The sequence below is a fragment of the Anabrus simplex genome, chromosome 2 (assembly GCF_040414725.1).
Source record: "Anabrus simplex isolate iqAnaSimp1 chromosome 2, ASM4041472v1, whole genome shotgun sequence".
Classification (NCBI taxonomy): domain Eukaryota; kingdom Metazoa; phylum Arthropoda; class Insecta; order Orthoptera; family Tettigoniidae; genus Anabrus; species Anabrus simplex.
In genome coordinates, this window is record NC_090266.1 from 331310830 (window position 1) to 331334613 (window position 23784).

A 23784-nucleotide genomic window follows, 5' to 3' on the forward strand; every position below is an offset into this window, starting at 1 on the left:
GCTTGGAAGGGAATCGCACAGGGTTGTATAATCGGTCCGTTACTTTTCTTAATATACACAAATGATTTAGGGAGCAATATAACATCAAAAATAAGATTGTATGCCGATGATATAATTGTTTATAGGGAAATAAATAACATCGAGGATTGTTCAGAATTACAAAGGGACCTTGAAAGTATCCAACAGTGGGTTGAAGAAAATAATATGAAGGTTAATGGAGGCAAATCAACTGTTACAACATTTACCAATAGGAGCTTTAAAACTGTATTTGAATATACCTTGGATGAGGTAGTTATCCCAAAAGATTGCTAGTGCAAATACTTAGGTGCGAGATTTTAAAGTAATTTGCACTGGAAGGGTCATGTTGATGACATTGTTGGGAAAGCATACAGATCGTTACATGTCGTAATGAGGCTACTTAAAGGATGCAACAAAGAATTAAATGAAAAAAGTTACTTAAGTATGGTTCGTCCATTATTGGAATATGCAAACAGTGTTTGGGATCCTCACCAAGAATACCTAATAAAAGAAATAGATAGTGTGCAGAGGAAAGCAGCAAGATTTGTAACAGGGGATTTCAGGAGAAACAGTAGTGTATCAGAAATGTTAGAGGAACTTGGGTGGGAAACTTTAAGTAAGAGAAGGGAGAAAACTAGACTTATAGGATTATATAGAGCCCTTACAGGAGAAGCAGCATGGGGAGAAATCTGTGAGAGGCTTCAGTTGGAAAATAATTATATTGGCAGAACTGACCACAAGTATAAATTAGAAGGAATTTTAGCAGAAGCGACTGGGGTAAATTTTCATTCATTGGGAAGGGCGTGAAGGAGTGGAACAGTTTACCAGGGGTAGTGTTTGATCCTTTTCCAAAATCTGTGCAGGTATTCAAGAAGAGAATAAACAGCAACAGGGAAAATAAATGAAATGTTAGAGGGCATTCGACCAGTGCAGGCTATTGTAAATAAAAAAAATAAAAAATGAGTGTTAAAAAAAAAAAAAATTTAATTCCATCCCCTGGTCCATAGAGTTTGGACAGCCAAAGTAGGGGACTGCCTGTAGGGGTGGAGTACAGTGGAGACTTCGAGGGGCCTGGGACCGCTACGGTAGCTGTAGAGGCCCTTCAGGAACTCTGAAAAGTGGTGGCAAAAGGGGGCTCTGGTTAAGACGCAGCAGATCGTTATGCTACGTAGGTTCCAAAATGGGTAAAAAAAAGTAAATAAATGCAATGTAAATTTTAATCTTATACCAGTTGCATAGTATTATTTGAAGTAATTCCACATGCTGTATATGAGTTGACTATGTTTGTAAGTATAGGAGATATTATAAGTAGAATTTTGTAAACAATATAAATTTATTAAGGATGATCTGTTTGTTTAATAGAAAAAAACTGTTAGCATAAATTGTATGTTACTGTATTCTAGAAAAAAATTTTTCTTCTCTTGTTAATTTAAAATTTAGTGCTTGACAATGTATTTTAGTGTACCATTTGCCACCGAGGTAGACACCTCATTTGCAAATAAAGAGATTTTGATAATTTTACCTTTGTATAGTAAATCACACTTATTGAGAAAATGGACGGCTACAGATAGACACTTCACTACGGATGGTCGAGTTAGCCTTCTGTCAGGCATATGGGGCAAATATTTCTTTATAGGAAGGAGAGTTAGGGACTGGAATAACTTACCATGGGAGATGTTCAATAAATTTCCAATTTCTTTGGAATCATTTAAGAAAAGGCTAGGAAAACAACAGATAGGGAATCTGCCACCTGGGCGACTGCCCTAAATGCAGATCAGTAGTGAGTGATTGATTGATTGATGCTCCAAAGTAGTTTTTTTTTTTTCTAATTGCTTTACGTCGCACTAACACAGATAGGTCTTATGGCGACGATCCAAAGAAGTAAGTTTCCCGTAACTGACCTAAAACCTGCATTGCAATACCCTAGCTCGCTTACTGAAGAGTACTTAGGATTTGGATTCTTCATTTCAGGTTAAATGTGAGCAGAAATCCCACCTTCAGCAGCATAAATCTGCAGTTGCTCACATGGCTAGCGTAGCGAGGAGAAATATGTCCATCAGCAACAGTAAGCAAACGTTTATTTCTTCCACACTTGGCAGGCCTGAAGATAACTTTGAGTTTCACCTATGTCAGGGGTTGGTGTCTGCAAACTTCCCATGGAACATACTAAGTAACCTGACCATGAAAACATTCCTGGGAGACATCAGTGGCTGCACTATACCTAATGAATCCACTTCCAAGGAAGAAATATTTGCATCCTATTTACCAGAAGACATTAGGTGAAATAAGAATCCATTTTAAGGAAGAATGATTTGCATCCTATTTACCAGAAGACATTAGGTGAAACAAGAGAAGATATAGGCGATCACTATATTTGGTGTTCTGTCGATTAAACATCTGACATTTGCGGTTGCTTCATTGTGAATGTGGTACAGTAGTAGGATAGCTGGATCAAAATGAACCAGGTAACCCTCATCTAATCCTTTGTAAAGAAGTAGAACGAACTAACAACAGCACAATAGCCTGCGCAGTGAGGGATGCTTTACGTATATTGTGGCCAGCAGAGAATCAAAATAGTAAGTTCCTTCTGTTAGTGACAGAAAGAGCTGCCTACATGTTGAAGGCAGGGCAGGTTATACAGTCCTTCTACCCAAGTATGCTACACGTTACGTGCTTGGCCCACGGCCTGCACCGCCTTGTGAACAACGTGGTTTCTTCAGTCAAGAAAGTTTTCTTAAAAGCCGGAACATGTATACAGTTGTTCAAAGAGAAACTACCGGCAACACTTCTTCCACCTGAGCCAATACATACCCGCTACGGAACTTGGCTGTCTGCACCTAGAAGGAATTAAAAATGTCGTCAATGACTTTGACAAAACAGAAGCTTCCTGCATCGCCAAGGCCAAGAAATCGCCTGAGTGCCCGACTCTCGTCGCTTCCCTAGCATATATTAAGACATTTTTGTTTTATACCAAAAGCTATTCTCCAGTTGGAAAGTGCAACCTTGCCACTCAAAGATTCCCTGGATATCATTGGCAATGTTTCCAGAAGAGAAATACCTAGGCCATTGGGAATGGCATGTTCTTCGAAGCTGTAGAAGATTCTCCACGCAATCCTGGTTTTGAAGATATGAAAGTCATCAATTCTGTATTACAGGGAGAAAATATTCAGGAAAATTACCCCTACAACCTGCTGCATTAACATCCATGTACTACGCTCCAATGACGTCATGTTCCGTTGAAAGAACTTTTTCGTCATATAAGAATGTGTATGTGACAAGAGGAAATCATTTATGCCAGACAATTTGGGTATGTACGTTGTTATTTACTGCAATGCCAAAAAATAACTTACAAAGGAAACAGTTAAGTGTGTGGGTTTGTGTGTTTTTATGAATATATGACAATGTAATCTTTTGTGAAATAAGTACATAAATTTTAAAGAACTATGAAAACAGAAAATTATTGCTGCCTGTATTGATTCTGGAGGCAAAACCTAAAATAACCTATTATAAGAATACAAGAAACCTATAAAGTGAAGGTTTAAGCCACCTAAAAATCCGGGCCCTAATAATAACTAATAGAAAGTATACTTTTAAACACGATAAAACAGGACACTATCCCTCATAAAATGGATGATGAGGTCTGTTGACTGCGTGTCATCTCGTAGAATGAGGGAGATGGTACTCGGAAGTTTTAGACTACAGCACAGACCGGACAGGTCCACGCACTCCGTGAGGATTTGTACCATGGTAAAATGACCGCTGCAAGTACACACCGGGGTGGGGCCTTCGTCCTTCAATAAGCAGGAGTGCGTTGCTATGCCGTGGTCAATAATAAGAATAATACAACTGCTTCCCTCTGAGAAGCACGAAGGGAAGTCAATATTACTCAAAATTAGTTTCAGCATACAGGAGAACTTAACAGTTAAAGAACATAGAGTGTGTAGTACATTTAAGAGTAGTGTAACATACAATAGTGCTTAATTTAAATATGTAATACATAGTTTTAGTTTAGTATTTATTTAATTGTCTTTAGGTTATCTTTAGCGCCCTCCAAGTGCAATTATTTCATCATGCAGACATCTGCGGCTAAGAGTGCAGTTCTCAAGAAAAAGAAGGCTTTAGTCATGGGACACCTCTCAGCAGCCAATCTTGTGCTCTGTGAGGGAATATTTTGAGAGGGGAAAGATACCGGGGACACCCTTCTTACCTGTTGCTCATGTGGTTCAGAGAACAGCTCAAGCCACAAAAGTCAACAGGAGTACCGTAATTAAGATTGGGAAACAAAACTACTTTGCTGATGAAGAAGCAGCAGGATCATCCTGGGAAGAATAAAAAATAGGTCTAAGACAGTTACAGAATTGAATTATTTTCAACAAGATGCTATCAGTAGGCATATTTATTTCTATTACTGCAGAAGAGAACACCCTACATTGGAGAAATCACTCCACTTGATAAAAGCGGTCTCTTACATGGACATAAAACTGCGTGCCTCTAAGTGCACAGCCAACTTGTTCAGTGGTACTTATTTTACTACTGGCCCATTCTGAAGACATATTCGCTTCCATGTGTTTTTCTTCTCCTAAACTCTTTCCAGAGAGAGAGAGATGGAAAGAGAGAGAGAGAGAGTGTGTGTGTGCGTGCGCCGCACGCACTAAGCCACCAGAATGGTTTCCCTCTTGAACTGCAGAAAGTCTATCAGTACTTGTGATCCTTTCTACACATTCACTTGATTCAATTTTCACAGGTTCAGAAGATACTTCTAAAGAATCGTTAGGCTCTTCTGTAACATGTGAACCACATGTACACTTTGCTCCTAATAAAAGAACTATGAACTCTCTTGCTGTGGGAGCACAAAGCGAGTGTTTTATACTTTTCGGATTACAGTATTTAAAAACAATGAAAGCAGTTAAATTTTAACATATATTAACCCCAGATTAACTTTGACAGTTAGCTATTTACTAGTCGATTGCTACTACGGTGGTATTAATGGCACTTGGTGCAGTACGGATACTATTAGATTGTCCTTCATCAGAATAGCTTTTCTGATGCAAGGTGTGAAAAACCAACCCCCTACTCTCTTGTATTCCATTAGCCAAAATAGTGGAAGGATAAGAAAGAGCAAGGAAAAGATTTTCATTTTCTTTAACTCCGAGCTGATGACACAAAATGGTTAATAGGACAAGAATGATAATTTTAGAACAGTAGTTTACAGAAACTTCAATCATGTGCTCGTACGCATCATATATGGAAATGTAACAAAAGCAGACGAACAAGCTAGATTTACAGCCACAAGCAAACACTTCATAGGAAATGTGATAGGAATATTCCAAATAATATTCCATCAATTATTTTGTTTCTTTAGAGAAAAAGGTGCCGGTACTGAGTACTGTTGCGTACCACCACAGAAAGAAACAAAGCACTGATCTAAGATATCGAGGTATCAAAAGTACCGAGAACCATCACCATTTTATAATAATACTAGAAGAAGTAACCGTTGTTAATGGGATAATTACTTAGAACTCCCCCACGCCTACATCTTGTTCCCCAGATTCTGAGGCACATACGGTAAGTGGACATGCCTCTCCCTGTCAGCAGCTTGTTGTGGCATACTCTCTTCCTATCTCTCTGTGGCCCTTTGCAGTTTAATATTGTTTTGTATCATTGCTGACCTTGATTTGATGTCTTTATTCCCTTATAAAAGGTTTCAATATCGTAGGCCTTAAAATATAGTTTTCTTTTGACTGCGATATTAGGGCATCTAACGTAAAGGGAGTCCTTCCTTCTTTCATGACTCCTCCTTGCCTTATTCTTCAAGCAATTGTTCCTTCACGATTTTGTTCTCATTTTTTATAATCATCTTCACAATTTTACACAGGATTTTACACCTTAAGACAACCTGACAAAAACCATCACCATTTAGCATGCTTGAACAATATTTCCAAGTTAGCAATGCTCGACGTTGATATGGACTAAGCAAAGAAAGTCTAAATTCATGAATTCTGTTATCATAGTTGGTATGGAAAAACTGTATAAGACATCGTTATCGTGACGTCATGCTTGGCTGAGGTCGTGTCGGTTCGTGCTCCGTATTAATTGTGTTATTTCCTGGTGTATATTGAAGTTAAGACGCCTAAAACATGTTTCTACTGCTGCAGTAAGTTGCATAGGAATATTCAATATATAAATTAAATTGGTAGATATTCATATAATTGCCTAATCGTGCAGTTTTATAGTTTTATAGTCGTAATGTGTATGTAAACATTAAAACACCAGTGTTGCCAACCTAATTAACTTGAAGTGTCTGAGTATCCTCACTGTCACGCTCTTTTGTCAAGTCAAGTCGATATATCGAAAGAGTGTAGCGATGAGTACCTGCCTGGAATGTACAAAGGCCGTGCCTAGGCAAGACGTAACGGCAAAGATTCAGTGCAATGACTGTAGTAATTGGTTCCATAGCAAGTGTGTTTATCTTAAGGAAACGGATGTGGAGTATATGATGTCACAGGGTCAGGTGTGGAGGTGTAAACAGTGTTCTAACAAGAGGCGTATGAGTTTACATAGTGATGCGACAGTGGTGCCATCTGTGGGTGATATTTATAAATTATTGCTAACTATGCAAGAGAAGTTGGACAGTGTAAACAAGTCTACTACTGACATCGAGCGACAACTAGGCAATTCAATTAATGTTTGTCATGAGAGACTGGATGAAAACAGTAAACTTATTAGTAAACAACAGGAAATAATAGACAGGCAACAAACTATTATAGACAATTTGGTCACCGAAAATAGGCGACTGGCGAACATGGTAAACAATCTTGCCATGAGGTGTGATGACCTTGAGCAATATTCAAGGTCTAACACTGTTGAAATATTTGGTGTTCCCGAATCTCCTAATGAGGATGTAGTGCAGACTGTCATCAATATAGGCAAGGCTTTAGACTTAGATTTGAAGGAGGACATGATTGATGCTTGTCATCGATTAAAAAAGGTCTCTAATCGTCCAACTTCTGGAATTATATTTAAATTTGTTAGAAGGACCCATAAAGAGCAATTACTCGCCAGGCGCAAGGTCAAGCGAACCTTATCCACAACTCAGCTCGGCATGTCAACTCCCAACCCAATCTATATTAATCAATCACTTGCCCCAGCTAGAAGAGTTTTATTTGCAAAGGCAAAGCAGTTGCAACGTGAAAAGGACTATAAATACCTCTGGGTTAGTAGAAGTGGAAAGATCATGATTAGGAAGGTAGACGGTAGTCCTATACATGTCATCAGTAATAATGAGGACCTGAGTAAGCTCTAATCTCCATGCTTTTCCTTATACATTTATTTATTTTTTCTTTGAAATTATTTAATTATTTGTGTGTAAATATTTGCTTCTATTTTTTAATATTTATTATTTTCTACTAATATCTGATGATGCCTGAGAATGAATTAACAATTTATTATCAAAATGTTCGTGGCCTAAGAACAAAAACTGCTGTATTTCTTAAAAATCTTATATGTAGTGATTATGATGTAATTGTACTGACAGAGTTTTTTGGGTCAGGATATCATGGCTAGTGAGTTCTGCGATGATCGCTATATAGTGTTCAGAAATGACAGGGATCTGTTTTTATGTGGGAAGACTAGAGGTGGTGGAGTTTTAGTAGCTGTCAAAAAGGAGTACAAATCCAAACTTTGTTCTAAATATAATGATCAACGGTGCAAGTCAATAACTCTTTACATTCAGGGTCATACTCGTAAGTTATTCATAAATGCTGTGTACATTACTCCCTCTTCTAAACTGTCTGTATATGAAGGATACTTCAATTACGTTGGAAACATAGAGGGTCTTATAACATCTGACTGCCTTATTGTCGGTGATTTCAACATACCTGAAGTTGTTAATGCCAGTTATAACTTTAATGAAGGATCAATGACTAGTCGTCGTCTATTTCAGTTCATCTCATATCTTGGATTAACATCACATAACAATATTCAAAATTGTAATTTCAGGACATTAGATTTAGTATTAGGTAATATTCAAGTTGAACTGAAGCATGACGAATTCACATTAGTATCTGAAGACTTACATCACCCTGCACTTTGTTTAGTTTTACCGCCCATTAAAAAAGTTCCATTGCCTCCGATAATTAATCGCGAATATTACAACTTTAAAAAGGCTGATTTTTTTGCGGCTGTATTGTAACATATGAGACTTCGACTGGAGTTTATTGTATTCTTTCAAAAATATTGATCTTGCTGTTGATTTCTTTTATACATCGCTGTACAAATGTTTCAAAAACTGCGTTCCAAAGCAGAAAGTAATTTGAAAATCCAAATATCCAGTTTGGTTCACGCGTGATATTATTCAGTCCATAAAAATAAAGAAGAAATGTGCTATAAAAAAGAGATTTTCGAAATATTACGATACGAGATTTAGACAGATTCGGTCGGAATTGAAAATGAAATTACATGTGGCTTATGCTGTTTATATTCATAATTTAGAAAATGGAGTTAAGAATAATATTAGTCAGTTTTGGACATATGTCAAAAGTAAGCGGGAATCACGTTCATGTGACAATACATTTCTACTGAATGAAAATTGTTATAGACCTGGAAACATTGCAAACGGGTTTGCTGAGTATTTTTCATCGGTGTATGTGAACACGGATTTTACTTATAATGTGGAACATCTTTCTTTGAATGAAGTTTTTGTTCTTCCCAGGGTTGATAAATTGAACATCACTCATATACTGGTAGATAAAGTAAGAACAGTCATTAATAAAAAATTAAAACCTAAGAAATCCAGCAGACCTGATGGCATTCCACCATACATAATCAAGGGCTGTGCTGACATACTGGTTGCTCAATTAACCTTCTTGTTCAATCTTTCTTTAAAGACATCCTGCTTCCCGGAAAAGTGGAAAATGGCAAAAATTACTCCAATCCTAAAGGGAGGGAACTCAGAGATGATAGCAAACTATCGCCCTGTTTCAGTAATTAATGCTATAGCGAAGATATATGAGCACATACTGAACTTTAGGATTTACGACCATATTAAAGTAGAGCTATCACAATGTCAGCATGGCTTTATGCCCGGCAGATCTGTCATTACTAACTTGCTAGGTTTTACTCAAAAGATTTACAATGCATTAGACACAAATAGAAGAACCGATGTAATATACATGGATCTAGAAAAGGCCTTTGATAAGGTGGACCACAAAATTCTTTTGATAAAGCTGCATCAGTTTGGAGTTTGTAAATCATTACTTCAACTATTAAGTTCCTATTTAAAATATAGGCAGCAATCTGTTTATTTTAAAAGTGAAATTTCACATAATTTTGTAAGTTCTTCAGGTGTGCCACAAGGTTCCAATCTTGGTCCTCTCCTATTTCTCATTATGGTTAATGATTTGCCTGGAATGGTTCGTTCCTCTGATTGTTTGTTATTTGCTGACGACATTAAGTTATATAAGACCATATATAAATGCAGTGACGTGAATGATTTGCAACAGGATATTAATAATATTATATTATGGTGTGATAGCAACAAATTATTCCTAAATGTTAAGACATGTAAAGTTCTAGTATTTACCAGGAAAAAGGAATATATAAATCCGACATATTATATTGGTGAAACAACACTTGAAATTGTAACGTCTATTAATGATCTAGGAATTACTTTCGACAGCAAGTTAACTTTTAATAGCCATATTGCAAAAGTAATAGGTCAGTCTAACAAGATGCTTGGTTTTATTATTAGAAATTCCAAATTATTTACTCAACCTGAAGTTATTATTAAGTTGTATACAAGTTTAGTACGAAGCAAGTTAGAATATTCGTCGGTAATCTGGGACCCCCTTTATAAGGCCCAAACACATCACATTGAGATTGTACAAAATAAATTTCTAAGATATTTGTATTATAAAACTTTCAATGTATTTTGTCCATTTGACATTTCAACCCACTATTTAAGAAGTTTATTCAATTTCACGTCTTTGAAAACAGGAGAACATTAATTTCGTTACATATATTGAGGAAAATTTTGAATGGAAATATTGACTGTCAAGAATTACTTACCTTCATTCCATTTCATGTACCACAAGTAACATCACGACAGCAAGTATTATTTCACATCCCAAGATCTAGAAGCGTTCATCACTCTAATTCACCACTAGTCAAAACATTGTCAGTTTATAATTCAATTAGTGCACAAGTTGATTTATTTGCTGGCACTAGGTTGTTCAATAAGCAAATAAAGGCCATTTTTTTACTAAATCATTATTAAATTCCTTTTTGCTGGAATGCTAGGTACTCATAAGTTTTTGTTTGTGTTCTTTTTCAACTTGTTTAGTAATTTTCTATGGCTGACGTATAGCCTATATTATTATGTTTTTCAATTGTAGTAATAATTTTAAAATGTGTCCTGCTTATTAGTTTTCTGCTGTACTTCTTTCTATTATCTTTACTATTGTTATTATTTTTGGTTGATGTATTTACACTTTAAAGTCTGTATGTCATGAAGGAACGTAACTGGGCTTACCCTGTGTACCTTCGTATTATCAAATAAATAAATAAATAAATAAATAAATAAATAAATAAATAAATAAATAAATAAATAACAGATCGGAAATTGTACTCTGTATCACTTTTGTTATGTAGTACTTTTTGATAGGACCAATAACATAGGTATTTTAGGCGCCTTCAAATAAAGTACCATTTCATACAACGTGAACACACTTATTTATAGCCTAGAGTGTAGTGCCTTATTCCCTGACTTTACATACCGATTATCATTAAATTCTGTTCACCCATTTTCTCATGGTCCGGCGTTGATAAGGACTTAGCAATAAAAATCGAAATTCATTGAATACCTCTGTCATTATAGCTGGTACAATGAAAATGTACAAGATATAAGTGATAGGAAAATTAATGCTAAATAACTTCAGTTATGTAATTTAACGATACCACCACTAATAACATAGACATTTGAGAATTGAATTTTAGACCTTCCCAGAAACTACTAGTAAATTATTTATAGCCTAGATTACAGAGCCTAACTCATAGTGCATTGGCACTGCCGGTGGCTACAATTGGCTTATGCAGTGGCCTCCACGGTATGCACTAGCCAGCGTCTTGGTAGGTGTGCTACGTACCAACTGATGAGCCCAGCATAGCACACGAGGGCGGAACGCTGGCAACCAGGAATGAGTTAGTTGGAAAATTTATAATGTCCAATAACGGACCATTTATATTGGTATTATATTGGTATTACATACCACTTAGTCGAGCAGCTCTTCTTCTTTCTCTCAGTTCTTCCCAACCCAAACATTGCAACATTTTTGTAACGCTACTTTTTTGTCGGAAATCACTCAGAACAAATCAAGCTGCTTTTCTTTGGATTTTTTCCAGTTCTTGGATCAGGTAATCCTGGTGAGGGTCCCATACACTGGAACCATACTCTAGTTGGGGTCTTACCACAGACTTATATGCACTCTCCTTTACATCCTTACTACAACCCCTAAACACCCTCATAACCATGTGCAGAGATCGGTACCCTTTATTTACAATCCCATTTATGTGATTACCCCAATGAAGATCTTTCCTTATATTAACACCTAGATACTTACAATGATCCCCAAAAGGAAATTTCACCCCATCAACGCAGTAATTAAAACTGAGAGGACTTTTCCTATTTGTGAAATTCACAACCTGACTGTTAACCCCGTTTATCAACATACCATTGCCTGCTGTCCATCTCACAACATTTTCGAGGTCACATTGCAGTTGCTGACAATCTTGTAATTTATTTATCACTCTATAGAGAATAACATCATCCGCAAAAAGCCTTACCTCCGATTCCACTCCTTTACTCATATCATTTTTATATATATATAAAAATCGCTGGGGCCATCAAGGACCACGTTAAGTCTTGTTGCATTTGACAATGAACTTGGCCTTCTTTAGAGCCCAAATTTCCCTCATTCTTTGTGAGTGGGCCTGCTTACGCTCCTCTGTCCAAAGGGCACAGTGTCTTCTCTTCGGTTGCTCATCTCGGTTTAGCCCGTTCGTCAATATTTTCTTGCAGAAGAGATCTCTGTTAAGAGCGTCTTCAGCTGAGATATGTAGCATTTGCAGGTCTTCTTTGGTAATTCTAAACCAGGGAGTTGTGGTTTGAATCAAAAAAGTGAAAGATTTCTTTAGTTAACTTTCTTCCGTCCATTCTTTTCAGATGACCGTAAAATCGTGCCCGTCTTTTTCTGATTGTGTCGGTAATTTTCTCTAATTTGCTGTAGACTTCCTTGTTGGATCTCTTTTGACGGATTCCATTTTTGTACTTTGATCCCAAGATTCCTCTCACAATTTTGCGTTCTCTTTTCTCCAGTTCTTCAAGAAGTACTTTGTTGGCATTTAGAGACAGGATTTCGGCTGCATATAGAACTACTGGCTTCAGAACTGTTTCATAGTGACGTATCTTGGTGTTTTGGGAAAGACATTTTTTGTTGTAGATTGTGCGGGATGTTTGGTAGGCTATTTCCAGTTTGCGTACTCGCTCCTGAAGTGCTTCTTTGTCCAGTCCATTTTTCATGATGATCTCAGCCAGGTATTTGAATTTGTCTACTTGGCTGATGTCCCCGTATTCTGTATGGAGTTTTGGTGGAGCCTCTTTGATGTTAGTCATTACTTCTGTTTTCTCAAACGATATCTGCAAGCCAGTTTGTTCGGCAGTTTCCTTTAAAATTTCAACTTGAGCTCTAGCGGTTTCTATGTCCTTTGAGAGAACAGCAATATCATCGGCAAATGCTAAGCAGTCTGTTGCGATCCCCTTGGATCTGGTTCCTATTCTCAATGGACTGTAGTTGGTTTCCTGTAATCTCACCCGCCAAGGTTCTGATGATCTTTTCAAGAACACAGTTGAAGAGTATCGGGGATAGCCCATCACCTTGTCGGACTCCTGTTTTGATGTCAAAGGAATGCGAGAGACATCCGTGGAACTTCACCTTGGATTCTGTATCGGTCAGAGTGGCTCTAATTAATGCCAGCAGTTTCCAATCAACTCCAAATTCATTTAAGATGTTTAGCAGGACTTCCCGGTCAATGGAGTCGTACGCTTTCTTAAAGTCCACAAAGACAGACACATACTGCTTGGACCTTAAGTGTACAATATCTGATGATCGTTTTGAGATTTTGGATCTGTTCAGCTGTTGAGCGACCTTTTCTGAACCCTCCTTGGTATTCACCTATTTGATGTTCGACTTGTGCTTCCAAACGCTCCAGGATGGCAAGTGATAGAATTTTGTAAGTCACGGGTAGCAAAGATATTCCTCTGTAGTTGTTGATGTTCTTCATGCTGCCTTTTTAGTGTAGTGGATGGATCAAAGCTATTTTCCAATCTTCGGGTAGGGTCTCCTTGTTCCAAATTTCTTCTATTTGCTTTTGCAAGATATCAAGTGATTCCTCTGGGGCATATTTCCATAGTTCTGCTACTACTGAGTCTTCACCCGGCGCTTCGTTATTTTTGAGACGGGCAATGTGGCACTTGATTTCATCTCTGTCGGGTGGTCTGGAATCTGGGTACCTGAGTAAGGGTTCCTTGGTCTCAATGGCGCTTTGCGGTTTAAAGCAATTAAGTAAATTCTTGAAGTAATCTGCCAGAATGCTGCAATTTTCTTCATCTGACGTCGCCAGTGTGCCGTCCTTTCGCTCAAAGCATAGAGATGGTGGTTTATAGCCAGTGAGTTTGCGTTTGAAGGCTCTGTAGTACTCTTTGCTTTCATTCTTCCTAAAGTTTTGTTCTATCTTTTCAATGAGAAATTTTTCGTATTTACGTTTCTCAGTTCTGAACACCCTAGCTGCTTGGGCACGTTGGGTTTTGTAGGTTTCCCAATCATTTTCTGATTTCGTAGAGTAGTACTGTTTCCATGCATTGAGTCTTTCTTGGAGGACTGATTCGCAGGTACCATTCCACCAGGCATGCTTTTTGCTTGATTTCTGCAACGTCTTTGGCGGCCTCAACAAGGAGACTTTTGGCGTTGTTAAAGTCACAGTCATTTGGTCTAGCCTTCTCCTGGAACTCCTCGACCCTTTGCCGAAGTTTATCATTGTCGAAGCGTGTGACCTGTTTGGTTGTCTTCCTTGTGTTTGAGGGAACTGGTTTGAATTTGATAAGAGACATATAATGATCTGAGGCCACATTGATGCCTTTCTTTACCTTCACATTCATAATCTCAGGGCTGTTTCTCCTGGAGATTGCAACGTGATCAATTTGGAACTCTCCGAGAGCTTGGATGGGAGAACGCCAAGTCATTTGCTTTCTAGGTAGATGGCGAAAGTGGGTCGACATGACCTACAGGTTGTGATTTTCGCAAATGGACACCAGTCTTTTGCCGTTGGGATTGGTTCTTTTGTGAGCAGGGTAATTTCCTATAACTTTCTTGTACTTCTGTTCATGACCTAGTTGGGCATTGAAGTCACCCAAAAGAAGCTTGACATGGTGTTTGGGGATTTTGTTTGATTTTTCATCTAGTAGGTCCCAGAAATTATCAACTTCGTCTGGATCAGACTTGTTCTTATCGTTTGTAGGAACATGTGAGTTAACTAGGGCGTAGGTTTTGTTCGCGCATTTAATTGTGAGTATAGACAATCTGTCATTCACTGGTTCGAAATTTGCAACCGATCTAAGGATCTTGGTTCTAACAGCAAACGCGGTTCCAAGCATCACAACTCCATTGAGAATTCCTATTTGCGCTTTGCTCTTGAAAAATCGGTAGCCTTCAGATTCAAAAATCTCTTCAACTGGGTGCCTTGTTTCCTGTAGGGCCATTATGGATATCTGATTTTCGTGAAGAGCTTTGGTGAGGGTTTTCAGCTTGCCAGTTTGTGTAAGTGAATTTATGTTGAAAGTTGCTAGAAAGGTTTTAGATGTTGGCCTGAGTTTTTGACTCTTCGGGGTACACCGAGACGCTCCAACTCGTCTCTTGCATGATGTCCAGTCTCCTCCAGAATCCGAACGAGACTCGTGCGCCGTGGCCTTCACGACGAGGGATTTATCCGAAGATTTACCCCCTGGGGTATGTTTCTTGAAATGTTGTGCCATCATGCTTTTTGACTTGACTTTGCTTTGGACGGGTACCCATCCTATTACAACTAGGGTTGTTAGCCCTAGAGGTTGCCTCAAGATGTTTTCTGGCTTCTGGTCATTTACCAGTCTTCGCCGTAACCCTGGCAAGGGACCAGTTTTTTTTTCACGGTGGTATTTTATTTCCCTACTACCCTCTGACTCTGCTGGCGGCAGAGCCAGCGAGCTTCCCCAATTCCAATGGGGCGCGCCCGGTGGAGGTAACCGGTAAATCCCCGCACGGGCATATCATTTATATATATAAGAAAACATAAAGGTCCGATAACACTGCCCTGAGGAACTCCCCTCTCAACTATTACAGGGTCAGACAAAGCTTCACCTACTCTAACTCTCTGAGATCTATTTTCTAGAAATATAGCAACCCATTTAGTCACTCTTTTGTCTAGTCCAAATGCACTCATTTTTGCCAGTAGTCGCCCATGATCTACCCTATCAAATGCTTTAGACAGATCAATCGCGATACAGTCCATTTGACCTCCAGAATCCAAGATATCTGCAATGAAGAACACGCCGACCAGGAATCGAACCTCATCATCAAATTTGAGTACATTTCATTGTAATATATCTATCCATCTGTGTAGAAACTAGATGATCTTTCTTCTCTAGCGAGTAGTTCTATTAAAATTTGCAATATTTAGATATATTTTCCACACTTCCATTCTTGATGGTGGCAAGGTAGACTACTTACATGTGTGAACAAGATTTTGAACCCTATTAGAGTACTTGAATGTAGTTTATCTTCTGAATGATTTTTCAATTGCAGATCTATACTTAAAAATAATTGACCTCATGCTTAATATTCGAGTTTGACTACAATTGTGATATTTGGAGGTAGTGTGAGATGGAATTAAATGTGGTTCTAGTGATTAGAGTTGAATTGAGCTTCATCTGTGCATAGTCCGATGATTCTTTTGAATTGTGTCATCTGCTTTCAAGTTAATTTCGAGATAGCTGATAGACGTAATCATCATTAATAATAATAATAATAATAATAATTTTTAAATTACAAGATCGGGTTAAACAGTGACTTAATGGTCGTAAGCTATAAAAGTGATAGATTATTTTTGAATAAGTTATTTAATGTGCTCTATTTATGAATTTGCCTGGAATATTGGTAACCCCATGGGTAAGATTATAATGTGTTTAAGCTTGTGTCTGGAGAACACAGCAGGTTAGTGGAATTTTGAGCACGTTTTGGGCACAGTTCTTATGTGTAAAAATAAAAATAATTGAGGCTTATGGACCATGTGCTAGTAATTTAAGATGACCCACCTGATGGTAGTGATTACTGTTTTATACCAGAGCTTTGAATAATTCTCTTAATTTACGACTAATCATCGTCGTATGTGAATAATTCACTCTATAAAAGTGATACTCTAAATTCGATCACATACCACATGCAAAGTTGAGTGTGTAATTAACCACTGTTCATTCATGCGATTACACTGACCTGACGAAGAATAACAATCATGTAATGATAATAATATGCCCAGGATTCAATTGTAAATAATGTATATAAATTTTTGTGTAACCATGGTGTGAATGTATTGTGTGAATGTGGTAGTTAGCGAGGTTTTCTAATGACAATTGTGCATATTGTGTTTTAATCTGGTCATGGGTTCACCTCAGTGATCCAGATTATTTTGGCGTTGCCTTTTTCGATTTTTTGGTTCTGTGGAAGTGTTTAATGAAATACTATTGAAATTATAATAACGTAACATCAAGATTTAGGCCTTCTTTTTCTTTGAATTTAATTCAGATGAATAAGATCATTCAGTTTAAAAGCAAAGGCAAAGATATAAAATAACTAGCAGTTAAAATTAATCTGTGATTAGGATGAATATTCAATGATCAATGTAGATTAAATACCTAATAAGCAACTCAAGGCGATAATAATTGATAACTCATTAATTCATTTAAAGAAGTCATAACTAATTAATAATTAAATAATTAGAGCAACACGATTGTGTGATTATATAAAATGGCATAAAGGATCATTAAGAGGGGTGTTAACCCTGGAACCGGCAGTCGTCGCGATCGCGACTCATTTCACTGTTACTCAACCGGCAGAGTCGCTATAGAGATTCATTACGCCAGCGCTGACTAATTTCGAGATAGCGCCTTGACATTCAACTTCTTTAAGACATATCTTGCATCATGTTGAAGAGAAAACTCTACTCTATAAATACAGCACAATTCTGTAATAGTTTAGTGTGAGAGTGTGTGCGGTATACACGTGGAAAAACGAGAACGCTTTGCAGACTGTCATTCTGTTGTGCTTGCTGTGGTTGTCCGATGTGCATTTCCTTTCGTGGCGCAAAATTATTGAATTGTCACGAAGTAGTTAAATTCGTAAATGTTTGTTTGATCTGGACAGCGAAGGTGATAGGGACGTATTTTGAGAAGGAATCGACGATGATTTTGACAATAATTCGTCAGGTAGTAGTGAGTTATATGAGCCTAGGCTAAGTGATTTCGACACTGATATTGACGATGTGGAACAACATGAACCAGCCACTGATGATGATGATAATGATAATGACGGTAATGCAGTTGACCAAATAGAACCGAAGTGGACAAGAGTTTATCCTCCAGAGCCAAAAATGAAAGTAGAAGAGAAGTTCAAGGTTCAAAATGCGGGTGTACGAAATTGCCCTCCGGGAAACAGTCCTCCTCTAACATATTTCTATTTGTTTTTCTCCAATGCTATCTGGAATCATTTAGTGACTGAAACTAATAAATATGCACAGGAAATTATTCGAAATAAAATGAATTCCAGAAATATGGGTCCGTATTTTCGTCTGCAAAGATGGGTTGACGTTACAGTATCTAAAATCAAAAAATTAATTTCTCTAGTTATAAATATGGGTCTGAACCCTAATAACAATATTGAAAAATAGTGGTGCATTTCAAAATCGCAAATATTTCCATATTTTTCTAAAGTCATGTCACTAAAACGTTTTGACTGGAAAGAAATATTCTATAACATGTTGGTAATGGTAATTTTTAATGCCTACATACTCTATAGTTTGAACACCGACAAACCCCTTGAACATGAGGAATTTATGGTTAGTATTGTCGAAGGTCTTGTAGATGAAGAAACTCTTCAAAACATTCTACCTGGACCTTCAGGAGAAATGGGACATCAACTGGTATGCCTCCCAGGGAAGAAACTGCAGAGAAAAGTCACGTACTCACTTCTGGTGCCCAGGATGTAATTATAGTGTCCATAAACAGTACTACCATAAATTAAAACATTTTTGGAGGCCTATGAAAGCAGGAAGAAAGAGGAGCCACCCCGAAGGTAGCGAGGATGAATCTGACTAAGTAGACTCATGTTTTGGTGCGGTGTGCTTGTGTTATTTCAGTTCTATTTTTCTTTACAATACTTCAATGTAGTGAAACCATTCTACATATTTTTAATCAGCATAAAATTGTGCAAAATTTGTATATAGTAAAATCTATAATGTTACTTTTTACATACACGTTACCCAGAACTTTCGGATAATTTTGGAATACTTAGCGTGTGTTGAGTACTTCGCCAATACTGCTTCAGGATACTAAATTAGTAAGTTTAATTTCCTACTATAGTACTCTTCGTCCTTTTCTGAATAAAATGACATGTTATACATGAAAATAAATTGAAAAGCAACATTATCATGAATTTTTTTTGAAGTTGCTTGCAAAACTCGTGTAAATGCTTGCCGCTTGAAGGTAAACCGCTTGCCGCTTCCAGGGTTAATCATATAATTACCACGTGGATAATTGGAAATTTTGAATTTATTTTTTATTGAAAGTAGGAAATGGTCTTTTGCCAGCTATTATGTAAATATTAGAATGAGTTAGGGAAGGCACAGTTCCATTTAATTTTCAATTTTGAAGCCAGTGAAGGCCTAATTTTTATTTATTTATTGTTTTTCAGAACGTAACCTTTGCCTACGCAGATGAAGATCAAATTTAATTTCTGCACAGTCTGATCAAAAATCAACTTCGTGAAAAATATTGATGTAACAGCAAGAAGATTTTGTTTGTTTTACGAGTGCTTATACATAATAAATGTCAGAAATGTTGTTTGAATTTATTCTTTTGTTTGGCCGTCAATCTTATTTCTTTAAAATGGCTCTGAAATAAGGTCAGCCGGTGAACGAACATTCCCCCTTGGGATCTCGCGCACACCGACTGGGTTTACCCGAGTAATGAGATCTATTTCTGTCCATTTGCACGTTTTTCACATATTACATCACACAATACCAGTCTGGCCTTAATTTGCAACCACAAGAAAAGTCCCACTTCTAGTGATATTCAACAACAGCTAATATAGGGTCAGATTAATGGTATATTAATGCATAACATTACATAAAATGTAATATGAACTCTAGTTTAACACATATCTGTACAAGTTTTTAAAACAAAGTGTGCAGTTCTGAACAGGAGAACTTTCTTCACACCACATCATTTGCTCCTACGATTAAACATCGTCAGTTTTTAAGATGCTGTTTTAATATTTTAAATCATTTCATTTATCACCATAAATGTAATTTTAGAATATTTTAACTATGTACATTTTTGCCTACAATGACACCTTGGTTCTAACAGTTTTCATGATTGAGTTCAAGCTGATGATGCTCTAATAAAGAACAAAACATGTACCTGTGAGACATGAAATAAACACTTTTGAACTTGTATTGTAAAGGCAGGACTTTCCTGCTATTAATAAGCCCATTAAGGTCGAGGTAATGGACAACATATTAAGTTTATAACTTGTAACATATATCAAGCAAGTAAAATATAATAGTAAAATAAAATAAAATTCTCTACAGAAAAAAATTCACAGAGATATTATGTGAATGTAATCACCTTCTTCAAATTCAGCACGACCATCTCCATAGCCAACGCTTGTAAGTACTGGATCATCCCAGGGTCCATTCACTAAACTGATCAACCTTTGGCATTTGGCAGCAATGGAACGCTTGATAGAGTCCATCTCCACACATCGTTGAAGAGTAACACTCAGATGAATCTTTGTAGCTGCAGCAAGTTTGGGCCACTCCCCGTGAAGCATAATATGCATTGTGTGCCTGTCACACAATAGCAAACAGAACAAATATGAGTAATGGAAAGGAATTACAAAAGTAATGAGTAACATTAAATACAGAAAGCCAGGAATGTGCACAAGTGTCAACACAGTGAATGAAACAGAACAAACTGTAATTTATAATCAATTCTCAATTACTATTACTAAAGAACAAAATTACTCTGATGAGACATTGAATAAGAGATACCTGGCTAGTAGCGTGTGGCACCACCTTTGACCCTGAGATGGCAGAGATGTATTTATTTTTACAAAATGCGTTACGTTGCGCTGACACAGATAGGTCTTATGGCAACGATGGGACAGGAAAGGGCGAGGAGTGGGAAGTAAGCGGCCATGGCTTTAATTAAGGTACAGCCCCAGCATTTGCCTGGTGTGAAAATGGGTGAAAATGGGAAACCACACAAAACCATCTTCAGGGCTGCTGAGAGCGGTGTTCAAACCCAATATCTCCCGAATGCAAGCTCTCAGTTGCACACCTCTAACCACATGGCCAACTTGCTCTGTATCAATCTGTTTTTTACCTAGTCTTTTCTTAAATACTTGCAAAGAATTTGGAAATTTATTGAGCATCTCCCTTGGTAAATTATTCCAATATGATGGAACAGGACTACGTTTGCAAAATTATTACAATCCCATTTTCAAATTACACAGTTTCACCAATCTCTAACTCCTCTTCCTACAAACGAATATTTTCACCAATTTGTCTTCTTGAATTCCAACTTACTCTTCATATTGTGATCTATCCTACCTTCAAAAACACACATTCAAACTTATTTGTCTACTAATGTCATTCCATGCCATTTCTCCACTGACAGTTCGGAACATACCATTTAGTCAAGCAGCTTGTGTCCTTTCTCCCAAGTCTTCCCAGCTCAAACTTTGCAGCATATTTGCAACGCTACTCTTTTGTCTGAAATCATCCAGAACAAATCGAGCTGCTTTTCTTGGGATTTTTTACAGTTCTCGAATCAAGTAATCTTGGTGAGGGTCCCCCGTACACTGGAACCATACTCTAGTTGGGGTCTTACCAGAGACTTATATGCCCTCTCGTTTACATTCTTACTACAAACCCTAAACATCCTCATAACGATGAGCAGAGATCCATACCCTTTATTTATAATACCATTTATATGATTACCCCAATGAAGATCTTTCCTTACATTAACACCTAGGTACTTACAGTGATCCCCATAAGGAACTTTCACCCCATGAATGCAGTAATTAAACCTGAGAGAAGTTTTCCTATTTTCCTTTTCCTTGATAGCATAAAATGTAATTTTTCCATTGATATGCATGGTGACATGATCCAGTGAGGTTTTTCTTATTTCTTATCAAAGAACTTCATTATGCCAAAGACTACTGAATGATTTCAATCCAGAATTCATTATTTTCATTGTTCGAGTTTTGCTACTTAAGCATAAATAGCTTTGGCTTTCTAATGTTTTCTTGTAGACTTAACAATAACGGCTTGAATCTTCAAGTATATAATATAAATAGAATGATCTGCAGCCTTAGAATCTACAGTATATATACAGCAGACTTTCTTAAATTCAAACTCTAAGGGGAATCAGAAACAAAAAAATGAATTATAAAAATTCAAATTAACCAAGAATGACTATTTTAACAAGAATATAGTGCAGTAGAGTACCGTATAAATACTTAAAATGAATTCATTGTAATGAATAATTATTGCAGTATTATGCTTTCTACTGTACCTTAACAGCTGCTTTGTTGACCTGTACTGTAGATGAATCTTTACAGACAAAAATATGCTGCATAAACACTAGTAAAACAACACCATTTACAGGATTTACACAAAATTTAGCGCATGTAACAATACAGTAATTTCTCTGCTCACTTAAAAAAATGAGATGTTTGTTTGGGTTTGTTTAGTTTCACATCATAGACAAAAATCTTCAATTTCATCTAAAGCTTGAAACGTGTCATCATTAACATTTGACTGAGCTTCAACAAATCATCTTGAACTTCGCACCATTTTGAAAGCTCCAGACATGGTCGGTACGGGTTCTTCAATGATGTAATGACGGCTCTCCTCTTTATTATTGGATGGATTGGAATTTTGTAGCACTTTGCGCCCTGCAATACGTACCCATGGCCAGTAGGCAGTAATGTTCGGTCTTTGAATGTTAAAAGCTTAGCGTAAAATCGTGGAAAATTGTATATATATTCCAATATGGCAATCCACATCACATACGAGTGTTAAGCTATTAGGCCCAGTTAAGAATTGCTGGTATATCCAAACCACTGAGCGTATGTTGAACATTAAAGCTTGAAATTTTCTTCATCAAACGGAAACGAAAAATAATTCATGCAGTAGAGGGTTAACATTTGAGTAGTATCTAACAGACCAAATTTAGTTTGCTTCATGTCACTGTTCAGGATTTTAATAACAACCTAATGTTGACAAAATTGTTTTAAATTGTGTATTATGCCTTGACCCATTGGCTGCACCACTGACATCATATTGGGACCTAATGCTCTAGAGTTTTGGAGTCTTGTTATGACCTGTACAGCTATCAATAAATAGTAACATTTTCCCGTTAGCCTCAAACATTCTTTTGTCTAGCGCTACAAGGAAATTTTCAAAAAAGTTCACTAGTCATCCAGGCTTTTTTGTTAGCCTTGTACTGTACCAGAAGACTTTTAACAGCTTTAAAACATCCTGAGAATTATCTGAAGGCTTCAATTTGTGGGACCGTTACAAAATTAACTTGCAATAAAATCCTGACTTTGAATTATCCAAATATACGCTTCGAATATTCTAATTAAATACTTTTTTTTTTGAATCAATTGTAATATGAATTCCAATAAATAAACTTTTAATGTCCACCTATTCAATACAATAATGATAATGTAATATAGATATAATTACAACATACTAATTATATACAGTACTAGTTTTGACACATTTTTTGCGTCATCTTCAGCTGTACAAAGAACCGGAGAATAGGCAAAATATAATACTCATGATATACCTTAAATTGTGCGTAATATAAAACCCTATGAAATCTACAATAAAAACAATCGCACATAATAAAAACTTATTGAACAAGTAGAATACTTGCGAGTCAAACATATACGGAACAGTTCTCAAGTTGATTGATGTCTCTGTGGACATACAGTAGTAAGTTCATTAAGTTTGATGTGCGGTTTACATTAATAAAACATTTTGTGTCCATTCAACTACGGTTCATAAACTGCAGAGTCATCTTAAAAATCATGAATATTGCTGGATAAAATTCAAGTATGACGGAATTCTTCTATATCTAAGGCCTATGAGGTGGAAATATATGAATGGCTCCTTAAGGTGTATTTAAGATCGATGTTTCTCAGTTCAAATGTGGAACCTGTGAAAAATAAATAAAAACCAGTATTTCAATGCAAATCTCAACCTAAATGATATATCCGAGACACCGAAAGTTCTCTTAGATTTCCTTATAGCATTTTTCAAAAATGTTCAAATTCCAAGCAAGAATTTAATTTTACGTATTATACACAACAAGTTTTCCCAATATTCATTTCGTAG

General features: G+C 36.8%; 1 protein-coding gene across 1 annotated transcript in view; it reads right to left on the reverse strand.

The window, feature by feature from the left end:
- Positions 1 to 23784, reverse strand: part of LOC136863534 (serine-rich adhesin for platelets) — a 584023-nt gene that overhangs the window by 192565 nt on the left and 367674 nt on the right. Inside the window, exon 6 of the mRNA XM_067139919.2 lies at positions 20000 to 20220. Within this exon, the coding sequence (XP_066996020.2) occupies positions 20000 to 20220 (221 nt within the window). The remainder of the gene's footprint in view (positions 1 to 19999; positions 20221 to 23784) is intronic.